Source organism: Lonchura striata, chromosome Z (assembly GCF_046129695.1).
Source record: "Lonchura striata isolate bLonStr1 chromosome Z, bLonStr1.mat, whole genome shotgun sequence".
NCBI lineage: Eukaryota > Metazoa > Chordata > Aves > Passeriformes > Estrildidae > Lonchura > Lonchura striata.
In genome coordinates this window covers 13,638,833-13,662,992 of record NC_134642.1, presented here as the reverse complement: position 1 = coordinate 13,662,992, position 24,160 = coordinate 13,638,833, and the positions used below count along the sequence as shown (strand labels likewise).

Below are 24,160 nucleotides of genomic sequence, written 5' to 3'. Positions count from 1 at the left end.
GGAACTCATTGATGTATGCAAGCATTTGAAGGGAGGTTGCCAAGAGGACAGACTAGGCTATTCCTAGTGGTGCCAAGGAATAGAACAAGAGGCAATGGGCAGACACTGATGCCCAGGAAGTTCCACCTGAACATAAGGAAGGACTTCATTGTGCGGGTGACCTTGCACTGGAACAGGCTGCTCAGAGAGGGTGTGGAGCCTCCCTCACTGGAGATAATCCAGAACCATCTGGATGCAATCCTGTGCCATGAGTTCTGGGATGGCCTAGTTTATGCAGGGAGGTTAGACAGGGTGACCCATTGTGGTCCCTCCCCATCTGACCCATTCCTGTGATTCTGTGATTTCATTCTATATTAGGCATACATATGCTTATATGTATACCTAATATATTAACTACATATATATAAATGGAGTTAAACATAGCTTTACCTCTCTATTTTTATTTTTTTTTTAAGCTAGACTGATTGGTGTGTTTCATGTTTTCCACTCAGGCTCATTTGATTTTAATATTAACCTGGAATACAGTAGGTGAAGGTACCAAAAGTTACCATTTGATGTCTTGTTCTCTTATTTTTGTTATCAGCATGTAGTTGTGCAGTTGCTGTTGGCTTTTTCTTTTGGGCAAAATTCTTGGTGTCTAGATACTGCTTCTTGTGAGCAGAACTCACAGACTCTCTTCATGATTGGCTGGTGGACAGTCTGCCACTGACACTGCATTCACTCATCCTTTTAACTCTTTCTCAGCCTACAAGCAGTGCCATACTTTCAAACAACTCAGCTGTTACTTCTTTCATTAAATAAATCAAATTCTGGACACAGAGAGAATATCAGACAAAAATGCCCTTAGTGATGTAAGACATAGCTAACAAATTTCTTACTGTGCCTGGAAATTTTTTAGGGGTTATCTGTTAAGCGGGGAAAAAAGGGACTACTAAGGTCTATGGGAGTCTCTGCTATGCAGATGTAGTCTGCTCTTTCCCTTGGTATGCTATCTCATCACTGGTTGCAGTATACTGCAGACGTAATGGAGATATTTAAAATAGCTAGATTCTGTGGAAGTTTAGAACACCAAGACGATGCTCTGGATGAACTACAGGCATACTTGAGATTATCCTACAGTGAGGATCATGATGCAGATAGATTGTCCTCATTAAAGGTAATTAATTTAAAACTTACGGGAAGGTGCCTGCACAACACTACTGCAGTGCAAAAGCATCCTTGAATAATGTACATTTGAAGGTACTCCTTGAAATTATTTAATCCAATCTAATTTTAAAGGCAGGGACAATTTTATAGTTAGATTGGGTTGCTCAGGACCTTTCACAGCCAAAGTTTAAGTATCTCCAGGGATGAGGACCTCAAGGCTTCTCTGTGTAACCATTCCCATGCTTCACTGGCTCATTAAGAGGACTTTCTTCCTTACAACAACATATGGGTAAGAGGGACAAAATTGGACATAAATCTAACTATATCTTGACAAACAGAGGGGAATGCAAACTCATGTTAACGCATTTCAGAATGTGGTTGTCTTTAATTTGCACAGGGTACACAGTACTGTACAGCAGTGTAAGTCACCATGGGGTCTCTTTGCCCAAAGACTGATGTTGGTACAGAGGACCTGATTTTTCTTGGAGAAAACATCTCTCATCTCTTAGAAAGGTGTTACTGTGTGTGATTTTTCTAGTGTGGAATTCCGTGAAAAATATTTTGAGACGTGGCTACCTACAAACAGCATGAAGATAAGTGTCCCATTGAGCTATCAAGTATTTTGTAATGGCTCAAGTGTCAGTTGGCAAAGATATTCTACACAGGTGAGTTCTTCTCAGATGTGAGAGCAGGGACACTTATTGCATATTCACATATAAGGAGCAGTTTAGATTCCAGTAAATCTTACTGTCATTCAAATACAGTTAATGCAATTGCATTCAATGGGAACTTGGCTTAGAATCTGTCAATATTGGTTGGAGGAAAAGGGCTAAAAAGTAATTGATCTTTTTTCCTCTCTGAATATCTTCCCTCTGATTTTAAATAGTCCTAGCTATGTTGATCAATAAATAAGCTGTTGGCTAGAAATTTTGTAACCTTCTAAGATTCCAAGTATTCAGTGGTACCTAAAACTTGTATTTAGATAGAAGCTATATGGTCAGTCTTGGCAGATACTGTCATGCTTATTAGCATAGAATAGTTTGTGTGGGTGTGTTTGTCAGTACCATAAACAGAAGAAATCACATCCATTTGGTAGGTGTATAACTACCTTATAAAACCTTATAAAGGCATAACTTCACTTTTAAAGAGAAAAAAATGTATTTTCTGTATGTATGTTTTAATCCTTTTGTAGACACTGCATTTGCCTGCTGAGGACATGGTCCCTATGGGCAACAGCAAGTTTATACTTACAACTTAATTCTTTGCTGCTTTAAATTTACAAACAGATTCTTAAGTTTAATGCATTTCATATAGTTTCCCAAGTTGGATAGGCCAAGACGGTTGCAGCAAAAATCCAGCCCACTTGTTGATAAAACCGAAAAGCCTTTTATGTTAGTCTTTGATAATTTCATTGGCCCATTCAGCTGGAATACTAATTCCTTTCCAGTGCTCTCCTTGCTGTCAAATGAACTGAAAGGGGAAAAAAAAACCCCAAATAAACAGCAATGTAGACATGGAGAAGTGAGGCTGATTTTCCTAAAAAACATAAAAACATCAAAGTGGTATAAGTGTTAGACTCTAATGGAAACAGCTAGCAGTGGTCTGCTTAAAAGTACTAAAAGTTATTCAACTTGTTTCTTCAAATTTAATTTTGTATTCATTTCACATCTGAATTTGGCAGAATCTAAGTCTTTATTAATTGTAAAGATCTTAAAATTTTTACTTGCTACATGATCTTGAGGATATGAGCTATCTTCTGTTCCATAAATGCACTCTTCAAACTCTAATATCTCAACAGATGTATTTAGGCCCATATTTACAAAAATTCTTGCTAGAAGACATATTCCAGTTGAATTCAGTAGATACCTGTATTAAAAATAATTAAGGGATCGGTCTTTGTACACCTGAACAACCAATCACAAACTCCCAAATGATAGAAGATAATACAATCAGTGTAGTTCTGTGTCTTTGTTCAGAAAAACTAGAAGGCAGGGAAGGGAAAAAAACCTCTAGCCAATTGGTCAAACACATTTTAAGAACCAGATGTTTAGAAAATCGGAGCTAATTAGATAAAAGTAGTTGTTATCAAAGACCATTATTTATTAGGTCCTACAATGAAGGGAGCAAAGCTTGCTCCTTAAGGATTTTAGCAGTGAAAATCCAAATTAGTAAAATACAAATATCCCATAAGGTATTTGCTGGAGCTGTGGCTTGGCTATCTACTGACCATGTTCAAGATGCAGCACTACTCAGTAGGAGTCTGGAAGCAGCCATAAGGCTTTAGTCCTAGACACCTTACCTCCTCAAGAGAGTTTTGTGTGGAGTGCTGCTCCACACAAAACTAACTTCCTTTGTAGAAACAAGAAGACTCCTGGAAATTCTCTTTCAGTTCGTATTCCTTAAATGATTTTAAAAAAGAGCTTTTTTCTGTTGTAAAGCAGCATTACATTTTTTCTGTTGTAAAACTGCATTAATGTTGATTATAAATCTGGAACAACTGACTATAAGCACTAAAAAGAAAATACTGAGTATTGGTCTGACACATCTTTTGGTTGAAGTGACTAAGGGACAATTCAAGAGTAACCCATTCAGGGTGATTTTTTCTAATACATATATTTTAAGTCATTGCTTGGCTTATCAGTTGCTTTAGAAAGTATTAGTGGACTTCAAATTTTGAAAATTAAGAAAATTTCTTTCAGATCCTCAGCTGGGATTGAAATTCCTTACCTGTGACTAATAGTAATTTCTCATACCTGGCTCACCCTTTTGCTTGCAAATATGACTGAATTGCCTCCTGTATGTTGTTTTTGCTCCACATAGCATGAAAAACTTTAAATGTTACTTAAAATTTTCCTTCTAATTTTAAATATTTCAGGTCAATTTTAATTATGATTTCATGGCAGAAAACTACCAGAAGTCACAAAATTGATTTAAGTTCTTTTATTTTTTGTCTTTAACAAATATTTATCATTCATGTGATCATGCAAAACAGTATAGAAGATTCCTTGCTGTAACAGCTGTACAAAATGATTAAGTAGAATGTTACAGTGCTGCCATTGTACTTAATCTTAGCAGATGGGGAAACTCTTTCTTTCTACGAAATAAGTAATTTCTCAGAAGAACAAAATTTCACTGGAGAAATTACCTGCTAATTTCTGTATTATAGTAACAAATGAACATGATGACTGTCAGCTCTGTAGTCCAAAGGAAGAAAATACATTTTTCAGTATTTGGGAAACTATTGCAAACCAACTTCTTTCTATTGACTGCTCTCTAATGTAGTTTTTTTCCTCATATAAATCACCAAAGATTAATTTTATTGTGTATACTTGGTGAACTGCGAGGAACTCAAGGGTATGGCCTGAAGCGTGGCAACATTCCACTTTGGTAGGGGATATTGTGGTAAAGACAGGAATAAAATTTTGCCTAACTCTTCTAGGCTTCCCAGATGCCAGCAAGTGAAGACACATAAAAATCCAGATAACAACCTTAATAAAAAAATATGTTATCTGAAAAATTATGTTGTTTATTCTATTATTTAAAGGCCCAAATTTTAGAACTATAGAATTATTTAATTCTCTATTTATGGAAATGTTGTGGCATATAATGTCAGTTCATAGCTGGCCATTATTTAGCTTTTTGGCTATTTTTCTTTTCCTAGGGATCTATAATTAGGAGTAGAAATAAAGAATTTGAGTAGAAGTTACTGGACTTTGTAGTAAAAAATATGTCATTCTAAGGTGGAAATAATATGTTGAATAATTCTCCTCACATAGCTTGGAAAACATGAAGACTGTAGTGTTTTGGTGACTTTTACTAGCCAAAGTTATTTTGGGCTAGTGATGAGATAGAAGGTTTACCTTCATCACCCAAGTTCACATATGACAGCTACAGTTAATTATTTCCTTCTCTTAGAAATACATGTAGATTTTTGCATCCTGTGCTGAAAAGATTTTCCTAATTATGAGGGCATAAGAGCTTTGGTAATTTTATTCAATATTTTTTCATATGATTAATCTTAAAAATAATGCAGTCATTTGCACTATTTAATTAAAAAAAAAAAAAAATTCCTTGCTCTGTGGCCAATTCCTAACTCTGTGGCCAAGAAGCAGATTGTGTGAATTCAAAACACAGAAACATAATTTCTAAAAAACATCCAGTGAAGGTTGTTCCCCATATATGTACAAATATATATTAATATGCACATAGGTATGTAATGTATCTATAATCTTATTTATTGCTATGGGGTTGTTTATATGAATTATTTCCTCAAGGGCATAGGTTCTTGTAGAAAAAGACCAATTCGTTGATAAACTGAAAACCTTGTGGCAAATAAGTATTGACAGAGAAAGTGTCTGCCAGGACAAGAGCAATAAATGGAGCTGAATTATCAATTTTTATTCAAATATTAAATTTTGATGATCCTTTTTGAAGTATAACATACTGTAGGTCGATTTTATTTGTGGTTATTTAGTAAAAAAAAAATATCTTTCCTGGTTGGGAAAAATAGTTTTATATTGTCCCTTTTACACATGAGAAAAATGGAAGCTTTTTTGTCCATCTGTATTTCAATATCTAGGAACAGGAGGAAGCTACAGGTTCCAATGCACTGACTTCCTTCACTCCTGTGACTGGGAAAATAAACTACTGTGAGCTTAAGTATCCTTTAATTGGCTGAACTTTACGGTAGCCATTTTGTTTAAATGAATTCTTTTGTTAAAATACTAAAAATAAATTTTATTTAATATTTTAAAATAGTGAAAGCAGTAATTTGGTAATGTCTTCTGTTTTTGATATTTTAGTAATGTGGATTTTTAATTAGGTAACTATTTTTAATCAATAAATTTTCCTAAGAAAATGTATAGCATAAATGAAATAGATTTGATTCAAAAGTAACAGTTACTGTATTTACTAAGGGCTCTGTAAACATGTAGAGGTTTTTTAAAAAATCTGAGAAAATGTTAAAAATATCATTAAGAAAATCTGTTTCCTACTGGTCTAAGAATGCTACAACAGCACAGAATGCAAGGCTCATGTGTCACTCCGGGTGTGAACTACTGAAAGCTGTAAAGAGGCCAAGAGAGCACATATAGTGGACAGAAAAGATGCACTGATACACATTCCTGTGAAATTTTGGGTTAAATTAAAAACTTCCTTTAAGGGGAAGTCCCTTGTTCTGGGGGTGCAAACACTGAATGTTGTATTAACTATACAATCTACAAAACTGTTTTCAGTGAAAGCTGATGCACACATATTCGAGGAATTAAGCACTTTAATATGATCTATATCCTGAGGCCATCACAATATAATACTCTTAAAAAGCTGATTGTAAACAATAGCTAATTGGCTGATAAAGTAAAAACTTTCTCTTCTAAAATTGCTTTTCTTATTAAATGTAAAAATTTATGACATCCAAGTATTTTCCTATTTTTCCCTAGAAAAAGAAAATTATTTTAAAATCATGTCTGCTATGGTATACTGGGCCTTAATTTGGACTTGTTGTGTTGTTTATTTTGCCTGTTTTGTACATATACCTCTACACATACAAGTATGTTGTTTCTTCTTATGTTCTCTTCAGATTTCCTGGCCCCAGAGTATGCAAGAAATCTTCTTTGAGTGTAACACTGATTTCTGTCATTAGTCAGCTGACACTGGTGGTATGCAGATAATTTTCTGCCTTTGAACCAAAAATATTATCTGATTTGAGTCATCCTGGGCCCCTACTGTGGGTGGATAAGGAGGGTCTTACTGTTTCTTTTGGATGAAATAAAAGTGATAATTATAGGCCAAGTCAGAAGAGGAGAAAAATTGAAATGCTTCTAAATGCCTATTAGTAATGCAGAACATTTAAATGATGTGTGCCCAAGCATGAGGGTGTATTAGAATCACTGGAGACTGCAAATAGTGTCCTTTAACATACTCTATGAGTGTATTTGAGGTGCTGATAACGGTATGATCCCCTTCTCAAGGGATGCTATTGATGTGGCATTGCTTCTCTGTGTGACTGATAGTAGCAGTATCTTAGTTAAACAAAAAGCACTTGTGAACATGTACCACTATGCAGGCTTCTGTTCTTGATTATCTGCTGGAGGGTCATGACTGGTTCTGTTTGAGGGCAATATCAGTAAAGAGTCAGAGTGGAAAATAGGGATAAGGATTAATCTGATGGAAGACATAAATTCAAGGGAAATTGCTTTAGAACACAGACAGGTCAGGATGGCACCTTCTTGACCTTTGTAGCGTCAGAGACTACTCTCTAGTGAAAGATTAAACAAAGCTGTTGAAAACGTTAAGTAATTCTTACCTCTTGGGGAATGTATGGCTTTTAAGGATTGAACCAGTGAGGGTAGGCTCCACCTTTTAGAACATGGAAATGACATGAGGCTGCTGTGTACATTCTTTCCTAATGGTTTGATTTATCATATTATACCGAACATCTGGGTTTAGAAGAAACAATAATCAAAAATATGACTGTGCATCTCCTCTGCCTAGTTTACATTGCTGTAAAAACCAACTATTCCTTTTAGTAGGAACACATAAAATAAGGTGGAGGTATTTTTTCATTATTAAGCAACTATCACTGATTTTGACTTTTCCCCCCCACTCCATGTTTTTATCCTAGTTCCTTTTAATGAAAACCTTTCCAATGTGAATCAAGAAATTAGTATGTTCGGTCTCAGCAGCTGGCAAAGGTAGTATGCTATGCCCCCTTCAGAACTGTGTGGTTAACAGTTTTTCTTGGTGTACTCCATACAAAGACTCAAGAGATTTAATACTTTTGACACCACCTGCTTCAGAAGATGTCTAATGACTCCCAGTCCCCTCCTTATGTTTGACGAAAGATAATGCTTTGATAATATATCTAATATGCTACTTGAATGGCAGCACAGGAAATCAAGCCCACGGCTCCTGAGTGCAGCAGTGCCACTGAGATTCTATTGCTTCAGTCTTTGTCCTTTCAAGGGTTTCTTTCAGTGACATTTTTCTTCCTGATTATTCAGTCGTAATATAAAAATGATGAAGTGCTAAAAATTTATAATCTTGGTCAATGTTAAAAGTTGTATAGAATTTTGAATTGTTTCTTATGTCTTTTCAGCACACACTCCTAGAAAACCACTGAAGATAATCGTTCTATAAAAGCCAATCACCCTGGCTTCAGCTTGCATGTTTTAATTTATTCCAATCCAGTCTAGAACATTCATCCTTAATGTTCCTTGCAAACACCCTTTTCAGACTTGAAGGGTGTGCTGTTGCTTGATGTGGCAGAGCAGAAATATGAAGTCACAGATAGGTAAGAGAGGCTTGATGCTAAAAAATGCAGTTCAGTGTGTGAAATGCAGTGTGTTCCCCTTGTCTTGCCAGAAAGGAGAACTGAGAATGTTTGTAGGCTACACTTGCTACTTATGTCAAAAGTGAGGTTTTTAACTAGCCATACTGATATAGTCAGAGATTGCTAAGGAAAAAAAATTTTTTTTTTTTTTCCTATTCCAGTTGCTCTTCCAGATTATAGTTTTGGTCCCAAGAAGCTTTATAATTCTGGGTATACCATTCTGTATGGATAAAGCTGCTTTCAAATTTTGGGTGTCTAGAGTCTAGAGGTGCCTTTGGAATTTTCAGTAGAGGGATGGACCTGTGTATAGAGAATTTTATTCTGCTGTCAGTAGCTTCACTGTCTGCTTTTAGTGAAGTTTCATGGTCCTAAGGGCAGTCCGCAAATCAGGAATATGACCTCATTGTCTGTGAGGATGCTGAGTGTCCCAACAGACTTGGTTTCCCCTGAGAGTCTCATTGTGCAAGCACCTTCTGCCTCCTGGTTCAGGACCTTTAGCTGAGACCAGGCTTCAGCCCTCACGAGAGCTGCCAGGGAGCAGCAGCCATGAGACTGCTCCGGGAGAGAAGGCAGGGCAGGAGACGGGGGACCACAGCGTGGGCAGAGCACTGCTGTCACTGATGGGAGGAATATTGGCCTGAGGCAGAGCATGGTGAGAACAACAGTTTTCATCAAGTGTCTGGCGCTCATCAGGCGAAGTAGGGCAGTTGTGTCCATGATCTGCCAGGGACATCCAGTCTGAGATTCAGGAACAGCAGGAGATAGGAGACAGATGAAGCTATATAGTTCAGACTTGGGGTGGCCAAGTCTGAGCTTAAGAGGGAACTTGAGCCCATGACAGAGCATCTGGTGTACTGGAAGGGGTACTGGGTGAGGCAGGGCTGGATTTAGTCTTAATGAGGGGCTAGGAGTCCTGTCAGCCAATTAAGATTCTACAAGACAAGAAGTACAATCAGTTTCAAAGCAGGGAACTTCAGGAATATGGTAAACTTCACTGCTGGGTGGCAAACATTTTAAGAACCAGACTAAGAATTAGGCTAAGACTAAGGTGGAATACTGAGGATCTCAGCGAATCAGAGAATTGTTCATGTCTATAAAGCACAAAGATTAACAGGTGCCATTCTGCTTTAAAATAAAATAGAGATTATTTTTATGACAGCATTTATTTCTGAGATGTTTCAGCTCACCACACCTTTTTGCTGTGGAAATTCAAACATAAGGAACAGAACATTTTTTTTTCAAATTGTCAAATAGGTTGTTTTCAAAATAAACTGCAGAAAGCTTACCAAAATTGCAGGGAAAAATTTACCAACTCTTCTATCTTCATTTTGCTGCCTTTATTTTGTGCTTTTAATGGCTGAGCACTGTGTTTATTCAGTTGTGCCATCCATCTCTACATATCCTACCCAAGGGAAGAAAGCCACACTGAGGTTGTGCTTAGATTGCATAATGTACTTTGAGGTACAGATAAATCCCATTTTGTTAGAAGTCTAAGTTACTGAATCTGAAATGCTTGAGTCTGCTACATTTTCAGTACAGACTTTTCATCTTTTCATTATATTAGTCTCTTTCCATGGCTCCTTCTCACCTATGTTATCAAGTCCACAAAATAAAGGCTTATGGAGTTCAGTGAACAAAGTAGTGGTGTAAAATACAAGCTGCTAAAGCATTATATTTGTGATTTTATAGGACCCGTACACCTGCGGGCACTTTGATTCATTTTCTTGAAGTTTTCTTACACCTGCTGAAATACTGCATGTGCTAAGGCACATATGCACTGTACAACCTGCAATAATAGTGTGATTCAAGACAAAAAACTGAAGATGTGTAGTCAACACAGGATGCAGTTTGAATCTACTAAAATATGAGTCTATGCTAAGCATTACCAAGTCTATTTTTCCCACTGTGGAATAAAATGAGGTAAACAAATTGTACAACTGGAAGTCAGTGCAGCCTTAAGTAAAATGCAGTTGGGTTTTTAGCAGCAGCATTTGTATTTAAGGGACCATTGAGCAGTCATGATTTTCTTTCTTACCTAGTTAAGGCCTGGTAGACAATGAGTCAGCCTTCATTTTGAAAAAGTAATTTCCACCTCAAACTGTTGCATTTCCCTGCTGGGAGAGGTAAGATTTTATGAGTGTGCAGAATCACTTTTTTTTAGTGCAGCAGAACTAGCACTTTGTTTGAGTATCACGTTCCATAATCTTTAATAGCTCAGGTATATCTGAAGATGAGCAATACATTACCATGTTCACAGCCCTCCAGTACAAAAGCTGCATGAAGCATGGTGCAGAAAACAGTACTAGGAAAACTTTAAAGAAACAGGATGAATTAGAAAAGATTGGAGTATAAAAAGTACAGGGGTTTTTTTCAGCCAAATAATTTAGAATGTATCTAGTTCTTTAAGAATAGCAGAGAAAATCTAAGGTGAATGTAAAATAAATCACTTTGCAAAAAGAAGTCTAGGAGTCTTGGTTGTTCTTGTATGAAAATGAAAACAATGTAGGATTGCAGGCTACTTTCAAAGTACAATAATCTGTTCCTTAAAGTCCTTCTTTTATGTGAGATGCCAAGATATTTGAAGAGAGATCATAAACTTTTAATTACTTCAGACGGAAAAATAATATGTAAAGCTTTTAAATTCACTTTCTACTTAAACTCCTAGGAATTTTTTGCTATTTATATATCTTATTTAGATATATTATTTAGATATATTTTGAAAAGGTAGATATATTTTGCCTAGGTACCATGTATCTGCATATTATCTATCAGGCTGCTTTTCTTACAGCCTTCTATGGATGTTTTTTTCTGTCATTCTTGATTATAGCTGAGTTCCTATATTGATGAATTTCCATGACAGAATCTGAAAGTTACTTATTATGTGCAAGTATATTCCTTATCAACTTGGTTATGGTCTTATTATATGTAATGATCCATTCCTGACATATACAGCTTTTATTTCTGTAGTTACAGCTTTCTATTTTGTGTCTGTATTTTTCTGAGCAGTTTTCTCTCAGAAGTAGTAAATTTATGGAAAAACACAGTTCAAAGAGCAGTGTGTTGAAATTACCAAATACAAATTTTAAAACATATTTTCATGCCCATATACCTGCCCATGTCAAGTTTGGTAAGTGGTCTAATTTTTCTGTATTTAAATTGCCACTATTTCAAAGTAGGAAAGTGAAAATTATTAAATATTCTGTGTAGTTTATCTAAGGAGCTCTTCTTAAAATAAATTATTGCACTTTTGAACATTAATAATCTACAGCATTTGTTACATATTTCCTGCACATCCTAATGAATTTGCATCAAGAAAGATAAATGCTGTCTACGGTCTAATTTTACTTTTCAAAACAGAGTAAAAATAGGAAGAATGGCAGCATTTTTTCTTTTTTTTTTTGTATTTCAAAATCACAAGCATTTTGAACTAGAGCAAAGTTATAAAAATGTTGACATTTTTATAACATGTGACAGTGATATGACAAAAATCTGATATGTATTTCGAATCTGTTCAACTCTCTCATCTTTGCCCAGTGCTTTTCAAGAAAGATATTTGTATGAAAACAGAAGACTATGTTCTTTTCTAATATGGGCAGTGGTTACTTAACCAATTTTAGCTAACTGTTTAAAGCCCTAAATGGTCACCCACCTTCTAAACTCTGCTGAGGTGTCCTTTTGTCTCTCTCTAGCTTACCAGACTGAATTCTAAACCTTTTGTGTTATTCTGTGAAAGATATATTTGTATACTGACATATTCAGCACTTGATGTTTGATTCTGATTTATAAAAATAGAGCTCTTCATTTAATGTGAGAAAATAGACATTTTTTTTTTTTTTTAATGTGTCAGAATGATAGAGTCATTTGGGTGAAGAAGTAATGTGGAGGTTATCTAGTCTCAGATCTGGATTTAAGTAGTTCAGTCTTGTCCAGTTAAGTTTTGAATACCTCCAATGCTGGGAAACCCAGTCCTCCTCTGTGTAGGATGTAAATGGCTGGAGACTTTACATGAAGAATTTCTTCCTTAGAACTGTCTGGAATTTCCCTTGCTACAACTTGAAATGGTTTCCTCTTTTCTTTTTGTTTTTGCTTCTGGAAGGAGCCCATCCTTGTTGTATTTTTAATCCTTCCTTAGATGATGGGGGATGGTGAATGGACTTCTCCTTAAGAATTCTCCTCTGAAGACTGGGCAAAAAAAGACTTACTCTCCTTCTGCATCATGCATCCCAGACCTGTCACCACTCCAGTGATCCTCTCCAGACTGTGGTGATGGTGAAGTGCATGAAGTTGGATGTGGTAGTCAGTGTGGCCATGCAGAGGGGAAATATTCCCTCAACAAGTGGAAAGCCTTCATCTTCAAATGACCCAGCTCTCATGGTGGAATCTGTTCTGCCTGTTAGTCCCCCGAATCTGTAGGGCCATGTGTGCAGATTTAAAGAAGTTATTTAAATTTAAACTATGTAAATATTAATTTAATTAAAAAAATATATTCCTATTTTAAACTTATATTTTGGTGTAGCCAGATTTATGAGATATGGCAATAATGTATCTGTTACAAATAACAAAATGGTAACAGATGTTAAAGATAAAGCAAAAATGATACATGCTTTGAGTGAATAGTGAAGTGACTGAAAAGGAGTATGGATGAGAAAACCAGGATATTCAAGCATCTTTTAACACTATGCTGAGAAACCACTACTCTCTTACCAGGGTATATTGAGCACAGCAGCTGATTCCCCATGCAGAGGCCAATATAGACCAGCATCAGATAAAGACAGAATTGGTGGAAGTGAGAAGAGTCTTTAGACTCTCATTCTGCAGGCACAGGAATGATGTGCCCCAGCAGAAATTCAGAAGAATGAAAAACTAAATGTTTTCAGAAAGTTTTTCCCAGTGGGATCTCAGTGTGTGACCCTGTATTTACTCCTAAAAAATAAAGAATACTTACCTCTTTTATTTCAGGAAGAAAGGAAAGATACATAATTTCAGCTTGTAATATAGCTTGCCCTACAAGATGCCCTTCAATTTTCCCAAGTTTCTGTAAGCTCCAGCGCTATTCTGTTGTATCTGGCAGTCTTGTATTTGTACAGTTGCTGTTTCAAAGTACCTGCACATCACAGCTTTGTGCAAAGCTATTTCAAAAATGGCTTCTTCAGTGGTTGAGGCTTGTCCTATTGCATTTGCATATTTTATTCTCTGGAGAATTTCCACAGTGCATTGTTTTCTTATTTTACTTCCAGGATACTTCTTGGCTATTATTCTTAGGACTTCAGTCTTGGTGCTTTTAAAATATGAGGGTTTTTTAATATATATCTATCCCCAGGTAGATATATATTAAATTCTTCCTTATGAGTGGATTTTTTTTCTGCTTTCTTTTGATCTCAAATGATTCATGACTACTGGTGGGCCTTTACTTTCAGAGAAGACTTGTCTGCTTTCTGTACAGCAGCAAATATGACAATGGCAGACACAAGACAGAAATTGCTAGTCAATATGCTTTTGGTAGAGGGTTGTAATTTTTTTTATTTTTGCTATTTTTTTATTTTCATTGCTAGTATTGAGCAATGAAAACTTTCTTGTCCAACTGCTTTGTGCTGTTCTTTCCTTACTGAAATGCAGGATGATGCTTTCCACTGTGATTCTGACAACTGAAAATTACAAAATGTATTGGAAGCACTGATGATGAAAGTGAATTTTCAGGAGAAGTAGGTATGAGAAGGGACATAGCCCTTGGCTTCAGAGGAAACAATTTTCTTTTGCAATTTTTTTTCTACTTTTAAGGCAATCTTAAAAGTGCAGAGATATGTATGGATATGTTTGGTTAAAAAGGTGTTTTTATCAATAATGAAATTTCAGTTTTCCTAAGATTTGGTAGTCATGCGTAATTTGGTAGTAATGTGGGTAGAGTATGAAATCTCATTAACTTTTACTGATGAGACATTACTTATGTCATTCAGGCTGGATGACATTTGATTCTTGTCAATTCTTGTTGAAAAAGATGCTGCATTCAGCTTGTGTTTATCACCAACCAGCACAGATCATGGAAATAATATGTGCTTTGAGTGAATAGCAAAGTGACTGCAAGGGAGCACTCCTTTGCTGAAGAAGTCCACAGGAAGCATAGTAGTCAAAGAACAAATTAAAACCACAGTGCTGGAAAACCACAATGATCCCACTTTGTCTTTAATGAGAATGAATTTTTTTAGTGTTTGCCAGGTAAAAGCATGTAGAAACTCGAAGTAGCCAAACAGGATCAGATCGATTGCAAAATTGACAAAAGCAATCAAAACTCTGGTATTTATGTACAGTAAGGCAAAACAACTAGCAAGCATTAGATTACAAAAAAACCCCAAAACTAAATCCAAAACCCAAAAAACAATGGACTGATAAAATTTTCTTTATATATGCTAATCTCTGTTAAGAGTTTACGGTTTGAAAGACAGCAAGGCATCTCAAAACATGTGCTGTCCTTTGTTCTGTCACCTTTTCTTAGGAAAGCAAGATTTTGATTAAATAAAATATGAAGGAAAGGTTGACTCCACTGTGGGCTCTTCACAGTTTTCTTGCTATAATTTAATTAGCAGACATGGGTATTTCAGTTTTGGAACACAGTCTAGACTGTTAGGGGCGCGTTGAACTGAGTCTAATTCTAAGGAGTTAAATGTTGTTATTACAACCAAAGAGTAGGTAATATCTACATTATCTTCAATAATTCTCTTGCTGCCAGTATTGATCCTTTTTTGTAGGTAAAAAGAAAGCATGCAAAAGGCCTAATAAGAGAGGGTGGAGCACAGATGAACCTTCACTCCTAACTGTGACCTTAGGTGGAACTATGGATCAAAGGGGTTTAGAAGACTGGTAAGAGAGAGCTGAATTAGACATGACTGTGTCAGCATTAGGATGGTGGGGCTCATAAAACTTACCAGCATTGTATCACCCTTCAGCATATTCTTTGAAAGATATTTAGAGCATAGAAGTAAAGCATGGAGGACTAATTTATTGGAAGTATAAAGTAAAGAATGTCCCACCTCCTAACTTTGTACCTATAATTTTCCATTCTGCTTTTCTTGGAGAATTTTTTTTACAATATTATTGCATTTTAATCACAGATTATTTAGTTCAGATTTCCTGACTTTCACTGTTCAGAGTTTATACCTTTTGTCTTAGGTTTATGATTTCATTGTCTTACGTGGTCTGATTTCATCATACTGTTAGATTTCCATTTTCTACTGCTTAAAGGAGAGCTTTTGCAGATCCTGGTTTCATTGGTTATATATCCAGCTGTAAATGGGAAGGAATTAGGCCAGTGATCTAAAGAACCGTAAGGAAAGAATTATTAGACTTGTTTTGGGAGTTACGTTAAGTCTCTAAGGGACAGTTAAAGGTATTATTTTTTATTAAAAGCAGATGTCCATATACATTTTACTTTCAGGCAAGAATGTTAATTTTTTTTTTATGAAGGTTATGAAATTTCAAGTAAAAACAAGCTAAAAGAAATTCCACTTGTCTTGTTCTAATTAGGTAAATTAGTTAAATAGTTTAAGAGGAACTAGGCAGGTAGAGCATATGCTGCTGAAACAGTTATCTCTGCTGGTTTAATGAGGAAAGAAAGTAATAAAATGGGGAAAAAGAGATTGCAATGTACCATGAACACCCTGTTTATACTGAGCTCAGGACTGTTCATGTGTATTAGATAAATTAATTCCTATGCTCATCCTACATATGTGTACTGTGCTGCAGAGAGGATGCAGTGGCAAATGCTGGTACAGGACCAGTGGTGAAAACACCATGCAAGCAGGGAGAGTGTTGGGGACAGCCACTGGTGGTGGCACTGCAGCCTTGCAGTATTATACACAGTTCTGTCTACTACAGCTTGAGCTAGAAGAGTGCAGCCTGGGAATGTGACTCTCAACATGAGAGAAAGAAAATTTTCTTAAAATATTTTGCTTAGAAACTTAGCTTTTAATCTGCTAACATTGCCCAAAATGAATCTACTTCACACCAGCTTTGATGCCAGCTCTTATTTATTTTAAATAACTTAATACCTCTATAAATAAATACACTTTATTGAAGAATCTATTCTTTAGTAGGTCATACTGAAGTAGATACTACCCTGGAAAAATAAACAGAAGGCTTTGAACATGAAGAGATGAGGAGGAAGTTTGCAGGTGTCTTGGTGAATTTGAGCGTGGGTTGTTTTATTTCCTTAACTACTGAGTACACTTGCAAGACAATAGCATCTTCTGTTTGTGAATTAACATAGTTCAGGTGCTTTATTTAACCTGGGATATAAAATAATTTGAAAAGGTAGTAAAATTTGAAGTAGTTATGATCTATAATAGGCACATTTGAGTGTGACTTCCAGATCTGAAGACTTTATTATCTTATAATACACATAGTTAATACTACTTTTTGGAGTACTCAGTGAGTCTTCTAACAGCTTGTGTTAGGAAAAGACCTAAGTCTTTGTGGGAGTGAGTTTTCTGATTTGTGATAGGTTTATATCTTTATGGGATCTCACTGATTCAGTTTGTAATGTCCAACCTTTATTTCAGATGTAGCACAATCTATACAGAATGCTATATCTGTGAATGTAACATAATGGAAACAAATAAATATTAGAGCAAAAGAACAATTTGATTTTTATTTTTTCTATGCATCTTTGAGTGTTTTCACAAAATGTTTTTTTGTGTTTCCTGAAGAAGTATTTCTGTTTCTGGTAGAAACATTAGTTTCCTGGGATTTTGTTTTGTTTTTGTTTTTGTTTTGTTTTGTTTTAGTTGAAAGAATTGAATAGAAATATGGTGTTTGCTTTAGCGAAAGTCAGTGAACACTTTGGCTGAACTGGTTGGTGCAAAGAAGCGTGTATAGCTAGACTATCATCTCTGCTTTTGCTCCTTCATGCTACTCAGGTAGTCATTAATCCCTACTCTTTCAGACTTTCCAGTTACTTACTTGTAGTAATCAGTCCAACATAATTGAAAGGGTGGGAAGCTATCATGCATGGCTGTAAATTATTCCTCTTTGTACTTATCACCTTAAGGCATGGATTTCAATTCACTGAGAAAGCAAAGCTCTTTAAAAAAACAGTGTTCAGATTAAGCATTTTGCTTGGAAACTTCAGCAAGATAGAAAGACATTTCTGATTTTTGCCAGACAGAAATTTTGCTCTGTTTGCATGTTTGCATGTTTTTTGATGACAGAGTTATGCTCTCAGTGAGTATGAACAGGTGAAATTCCTTGTTGATGTACCTGGTTTATCACAAACTGCAGCATAAGTTCAGCTATTTTTGAAAACTTGACTTTTTGGAGTCTGTTGAACTCATGAGGTAGGTATACTACAGAAGAGTAAAGCATTGTTTTACTAATGTTGGCTCTTAGACTTTTTGTCCATTTGTTATTCCTAAACTCCTGCTTTCTTCAAGATATAGATATAACATGCACACACACACGCACACACACACACACACACACACACACACACACACACACACACACACACACACACATATGCATCCTGTAGTAGTAGCAAATTTGCAACTGAAAACCCTTATTGGACAAATAAAAAGAAACCAGTATCAGTCTAAGAATTAGAGGGATTCAGAGTTTAGGTTAAACGGGTTGTACGGATACTGTAAAATTACTTAAAATCTAGGAACACACTGTACTCATTAACACTCAGAAAAGCACCTGTTAGGATTTCATGGAGTTCTCGAAAGCATTTGTAGAAGTCTTCAGCAGATCCAGTGAATGTTTTGTTGCATTGCATGTTCACTAACAGCTAGTAGATACTTCTAGCTAGAAGGATAACTTCTACTGAGCATCTTGAAAACTGGAAAGCTGTAATTAGAGAAAGTGCCTTGGCATAAAAAATTCACCAGGATGACCTACTTAAAAGGATCATCATGTACCTAAAGTCAGTCTACAGTTTGCAGTCATAAATATTACATCAGGCTGCATTTCTCTTCCAGTAAATGCTTCAGTTCCCATTAATGGTTGAATTGTGCCATCACATTTGATTTCTTTGAGAAACAGTCAAAGTGTATGAAATTAATCCAGAGGAAGATACTAAAAATAAGGGCATTTTTTACTATAGGTAAATTTCTATTATTAAAAGGCTAGGAACATACCTTTTAGCTTCTGAGTCATGTCTATGTGATTGTAGGCTTTGTTTTCTTGCATCAGAAGTACATCACATCCTTAGTTTATCTAATGCAGTCTGTAGTTTTTCCTATCCCTCTATTGGTCCTAAAACTCATGTGTGGAGTATACTTCTGGAGACAGTATATGCAATAGAATGAATAAAGGGCAACTTCTTAAAGCCATTCCTTGGTCTTCTCCCATAAAGCTCTGAGGGCAGTCCACACTGCTTTAGAAAGGTTGATAAGATTAGCTTCAGAAATTTCCATCTATTTTTACTCCTGCATCATATCTCACTGTCTCCTTAGTTGCATTACTGTAGTTTTTCTGAGGTAATGCTGGAAAATAGATCATTAAAATGATCATGGTTAAAAATAACCTTTTCCTGAAGCTGGAAGCAGGCAGTCTTTTCTCAGAAGCACTGCTAAAAACCTGCAGCCTGCTTTCTCCCAGAAGGGAGGCTTCTACAATCTGTTGCAGTGTCCAGATTCACACATGTGCACACAAACACACACACACACACACACACACACACACACACACACACACTCTCACACTCCCTTAATTTTAGACACATGAGTAATAGTACAATTTTGAAATTGATTTTAGCTGTTCTAACTACAGACTTTTGCCAAGGAATTATCCTGCATTTTTTCCTTCTGTATGCTTGCATGCTGCAGCCATTTCTTTTCTCCCATCCCTAGTGACAGTGCAGATATGTGGTGAGCAACTTGTCCTGTAGATATGCCTGAAAACTGCACCAAGAAGTGAAAGTTTAATCTGCAGTCTAGTAAGCAACTGCTCTTGACTCATTGTGTCTGCATTTGGGGCTGCACAAGATGGAAGGATAGAGCAGGGGGGCAGGGAGGTGAATTGGGGCAAAATGTCTTGGTGCTTTCCTGCAGCTTGGCTAGTGGGAACTCTTGCTGGACTAACACATTGGGAGATGCATTAGCTGATAATATACAGTTGCTCCACTCTGCCCCTACTCTGAGTATAGATAGGGAAGAAAGGAAAATTATTTAGGTATTGGGAATCTTCAAAGTGTGAAAGTGCCACCACTTCTGCCCACACAGCTCCGCACACTGAATTTTTTAGGGTGGGATTTCATATTGCTGAGACTCAGTGTGAATGCACTGTGAATGCACTGGCCATATTCAGTCAGCTTTGAGACACTGGTACAGATTTGGAGGAATAATAACTTTCTACAGGATTTGTGTTAAATAGAAGGCTAGACAGATATTTCATGGTAACTCACTGAGAGAAAAGTTAGTGTTTGTAGCCCTTTCTTATAAAACAGAGGATTTAAATGGGAAAGGATATTGCAGACAGAATCAATATGATGTATGATGCATGGAATTGCTTGGTTTCTTTCAGAATAAAACTTGATATCTGAGACTAGAGAGTAAAAAATTGAATTCTAAAGATTCTCTGATAGAGATATTAAATTTATCTTTGGCATATTTTCCTTGTAACCTGTGGTATTTGTATCTCTGAAGAAAATCCACGCTTTTATAATCAAAGTCCTGTATTCTGATGTCCAGTGCTTCAATAAAGATTGGGATGATTCTGTATCAGTGTGAAGAGGCATCTAAAAATAGTGAAGTATAAACTTTTTTATCTTATATTTTACAGGTTGAGTATTACAGCTTCACTTGTACCTGGGCTTTTTCTACTGATGTCCAACACGCAGTAGACATTCCAAACAATATTTGGCAGGTGCCTTTGCAGCGTAGCAGCAGTCCTTTTGATACAGGATGGAGGACACATACAAAGACAGGACTTCGCTAGTGAAAGGGGCCAAAGATATTGCTAAAGAGGTGAAGAGGCAAGCAGTGAAAAAAGTTAATAAAGCAGTTGACAAAGCCCAGGATGGCTACACACAGAGATCCTACAGTCGATTCCAGGATGAGGAAGATGATGATGATGATTACTATGGTCAAGGAGGAAATTATGGTGTAGAAGCTAATGATGATGAAGGATCAAGTGAAGCAACTGAAGGACATGATGAAGATGATGAAATTTATGAAGGAGAGTATCAGGGAATCCCCAGCACAGGGCAGGGTAAGGATGACATGGTGGCCTTAGGTCAGTCTATGCGTGATGAATACAAGGATCGTCGTGAACTGGAAACAGAGAGGAAAGCTGACGAAGAAGAGCTAGCACAGCAATATGAATTGATAATACAAGAATGTGGCCATGGTCGTTTCCAGTGGGCCCTCTTCTTTGTGCTAGGAATGGCCCTAATGGCTGATGGAGTGGAAGTGTTTGTGGTTGGATTTGTGTTGCCCAGTGCTGAAACAGATATGTGTATACCCAATTCCGGATCAGGATGGCTTGGTAAGTAAAGTCTTCATTGTGTCTTTTTGCTATTAAAAGATTTGCTTACAGTAAGACTAAGTATGTATTTGTCAACAGAGAAGCTTGAATATAAATACAATTTAAAAAATTGAAATTAATTGTAAGTATTAAGAATTTAATTAATATTGTAGCTTTATTTTTAGGTGATTGTTTTCTTAGTCAGTCAGTAAATAAATCACTAAAGAGGAACACTGCACTGTAAAACTTAATAAGGAGAGGGACAAATTATGTTCTCATATGCAGGAGTAGATGTCCAGATGAACTAATCTAAAAAAACCGAAACTACAAAACCAGCCCACATATGGAAAATTGGAGTCCTGTAGAAATTATATAGGTGTAATGAAGAGCAGATGATAGAACTGCATGGGAACATTTTTACATGTGAACCTTTGAAATGGTGAGGTGAAATCAAATCTAGAAAATACAAAAACTTCTAGTGAAAAGCTATCTATTACAGCCTTTCACTCTTTGTTTTTAGTCTTTTTATACCAATGACTGTTCTCTAGACATAAAAAAAAAAAAAAAAAAAAAAAAAAACCCACCAAAAAAAAACAACACTGTTTACTTAGGGTCAGGGTGACAAAAGAATGAACAAGAGCCTAGGGTGTGCTTTTTGTGTCCAATCTGCTGATGAAGACAGGGTGTGTCTCCTCCCCTTGCTTGTTCCCTCCTGTGGTGTGGGAGACAGGCAGTCTGAGCCAGTTTTGTGTGGCTTGGTGAGAACAGCAGCACTGCAGTTAGGTTCAAACTGTCTTCCCTGGTTATGCCTGGGCACAGCAGGTAAAACAAGGCTCTCAAGGGGCAGGGCTGTGGAGAAAAGTTGTAGAAATGGTTCCCCAAAGAAGAGGGAAGGCAGGAGCCTGGGCAATTGGGATACAGCAGGAAATGAAATGTATATGTGTAGGTAGGTGACTTGGGTCTGAAGACAGGAGAATAGGAGGACTTCCAAGAGATTTAAAATCCTTTGTTTTCTAGCAGATGTACCTTGTACCCTCCATCTTTGCAGCACATGTTGATGTTGCAACAGATCTCATTTTAGTTTTGCTCAGTTTCCTGACACATTGATACCAGCAGTTTGGCTCTGTGGGTTTCAATACTGTGGACTGCCATCGCCCACAGTTACATCTTTATGCTTCCCTCCAGGTGACAGGAGCATAAGAGGAAACAGGTGAGGAGTTCTCAGATGACTGTGTCCTTTGGACTATTTTTTGCCATTTAATCATTTATTATTAGAACTACTTTGCCTATATATACAGTGCAATGATTAAACTTAAAATTGATGGAGATAAAGAATTAAAATGTAATGGTTAAAGAGGCTGAATGCATATAATCTCTTCTGTACTGCTTGTTTACACAAAATTCCAACATTTTATGTGTCATGCTTGGACCTGTGAACTTTCAAGTCTACTTCTTAAAGAAAGATGAGAAACAAACAATACTCACTTGTATCACTAGATGAATGTCAATGAGTCTGTGCAAATAATAACATTTCATCTTAGAAAATGAATGCCCAACTTGCTTTATTAACATGATTTTTTCATCTAGTACTTGGCAGTCGATAATATCTTTAAAATGTACACCTCAATTTTTATAATTTTTTAATTGATAGAACAAAAATTCTCACCCCCAATTTTTAGTTACTGATAAACCTGCTTGTTTTACCACATGCAGCCTTCTCAAAAAATGAAAGATCAAAGTTGTCTTTGTTCTCCAGGGTGATAAAATATAAGAGTAACCCCCAAATCGCCAATTAATTTGTATTGCATTGTATTACAAATAGTATTCTTTCTAAACAACTGCATTAAATATTATGGAGGTGTTTGGAATTGGGAGTGGGGAGTATTGTCTCCATGGTAGTAGGGGCCATGAGTATTCACATCCACTTGTTGGGGTCTGACCCATGTCAAGGAGGCTGAGGATTTCCCTGTCACTAGAGTTCTCATGATGCTGCCTTGAGATGTACTGGAATAAGTCTGTAAATATTTAACTAAATTCAGTACAGAAGCTGTTAAATATGCCATTGTGTGTGTGTGTGTATGCATGTGTGTGTATAAATGATGCTTGTTGACAAAATTAAGGTAACAGCTCTGGAAAACTCAGCTGTGCAAGTAATGTATTCTCATGCCTAAAATATAGAAATTGTAATGTATCTTCCTTTTGCAATAATATAAAACTAGCCTCTCTGTTGTGGTATTAACAAACAAATAATTATGTAGTAAAAGATTAACATACAAAAGCAGGACAGAATTGTGATAAGTAATTTTTTTCCCAGTGTGTATTGAGGGCATTACAACACATGACAGCTTAAGCAATAATTTCACCAAAAAAATATATTTCTTGCCCATTGTTACTAAAAGTATATCATAAGCTGCAAGTCATCAGTACACTAATGTGCATATGGCTTATAAACAGAGTAGATATACTGCTTCCAGTAGCAAGCATAACCTTAATTACACAAAATATTCATCATACCAGTGAATGCTTAGTGAAAGCTTTCTTATGTTGTCAAAACTGAGCCCTCACAACCATGCATTTCAATTACTTTGCACTTGTGATTTCACCTTATAATTACATCCTAACTGGGGTCTTCCAGACAGGCATAATTCTTTTTCTCATTAGAATTCCATAATCCAGAGGATTCTAATATTATTAGAATATTAAAGTCACAGGACTAATGCTAAGAGTTGTAAGGTAAAATCAGTACACATACACAATATTTATTTTTTAGGCAATTTTCTAGACTAGATACAAAGTAAGAATATTTTAATTTGTCTTTGCAAAAGCATTCATTGATTTAGTTGTAAAAACTGATTTCTAGTTTATCATGCCATGACAGTTTCTAGAGAACTTGAGCTAATTAAAAACATACGACAATATTTATTGAGCCTCCCTGATGCATTTTTTATTTTTAAAAATTCACTTTCACAAGGAGAATTTCCCCAAATCCTCTATATTGACCCTTGCATGAGCTTGAAATCACTGTTTATCGATCACCAGCAATGTCTCAGAGCATAACAAGTGTGCTTGTGCCATGAACTAGCCTCAAGTTGTCTTTTGAATTAAATAATAAACCAATACTTTTTTCATCTCAAGTAAGTGGTTTTCTTAAGAAAAAGGCAGTTGACTAGTCTTTTTTATCCAAGATTATAGTGACACGTCACGAAGCACGAGAGAAAGATGTCCCTT

General features: G+C 36.2%; 1 protein-coding gene across 1 annotated transcript in view; it reads left to right on the top strand.

The window, feature by feature from the left end:
• The window catches only part of SV2C (synaptic vesicle glycoprotein 2C), a 109,824-nt gene that overhangs the window by 5,294 nt on the left and 80,370 nt on the right, over nt 1-24,160 (top strand). Inside the window, exon 2 of the mRNA XM_021531833.2 lies at nt 20,249-20,953. Coding sequence (XP_021387508.1) covers nt 20,371-20,953 — 583 coding nt within the window. The 5' untranslated portion in view covers nt 20,249-20,370. The remainder of the gene's footprint in view (nt 1-20,248; nt 20,954-24,160) is intronic.